Source organism: Haliaeetus leucocephalus, unplaced genomic scaffold, assembly GCF_000737465.1.
Source record: "Haliaeetus leucocephalus isolate CR32 unplaced genomic scaffold, Haliaeetus_leucocephalus-4.0 Scaffold374, whole genome shotgun sequence".
Lineage (NCBI taxonomy): Eukaryota > Metazoa > Chordata > Aves > Accipitriformes > Accipitridae > Haliaeetus > Haliaeetus leucocephalus.
In genome coordinates this window covers 13,164-13,405 of record NW_010972810.1, presented here as the reverse complement: position 1 = coordinate 13,405, position 242 = coordinate 13,164, and the positions used below count along the sequence as shown (strand labels likewise).

Sequence of the window (242 nt, the reverse complement as noted above, 5' to 3'; positions counted from 1 at the left end):
TGCCCTTTCCTGATTGGCTGTCCCAGCGCCCTGGTGGGCGGGCTGCAGGACCCCGAGCGCAGTCGGCTGCTGGAGGCGGCCATGGCGGTGGCGGGGCCCCGGCGCCTGCGGGAGCTCTTCCGGCAGCAGCTGAAGGGCCGCCTACGGGGCGTGGCCGCCCACCGGGTGGCCAATCACGGCATGCAGCGCCTGCTGGACCACGCCCCCGCTGACGTGGTAGGCGGGGCTCGGGGGGGGGGGGC

The 242-nt window shown here is 76.4% G+C and overlaps 1 protein-coding gene across 1 annotated transcript in view; it reads right to left on the bottom strand.

Annotated features, from left to right (window-relative positions):
• Positions 1–83, bottom strand: part of RABGGTA (Rab geranylgeranyltransferase, alpha subunit) — an 11,955-nt gene extending 11,872 nt beyond the window's left edge. The window contains exon 1 of the mRNA XM_010573317.1: positions 30–83. Within this exon, the coding sequence (XP_010571619.1) occupies positions 30–83 (54 nt within the window). The remainder of the gene's footprint in view (positions 1–29) is intronic.
• Positions 84–242: the final 159 nt, after the last annotated feature.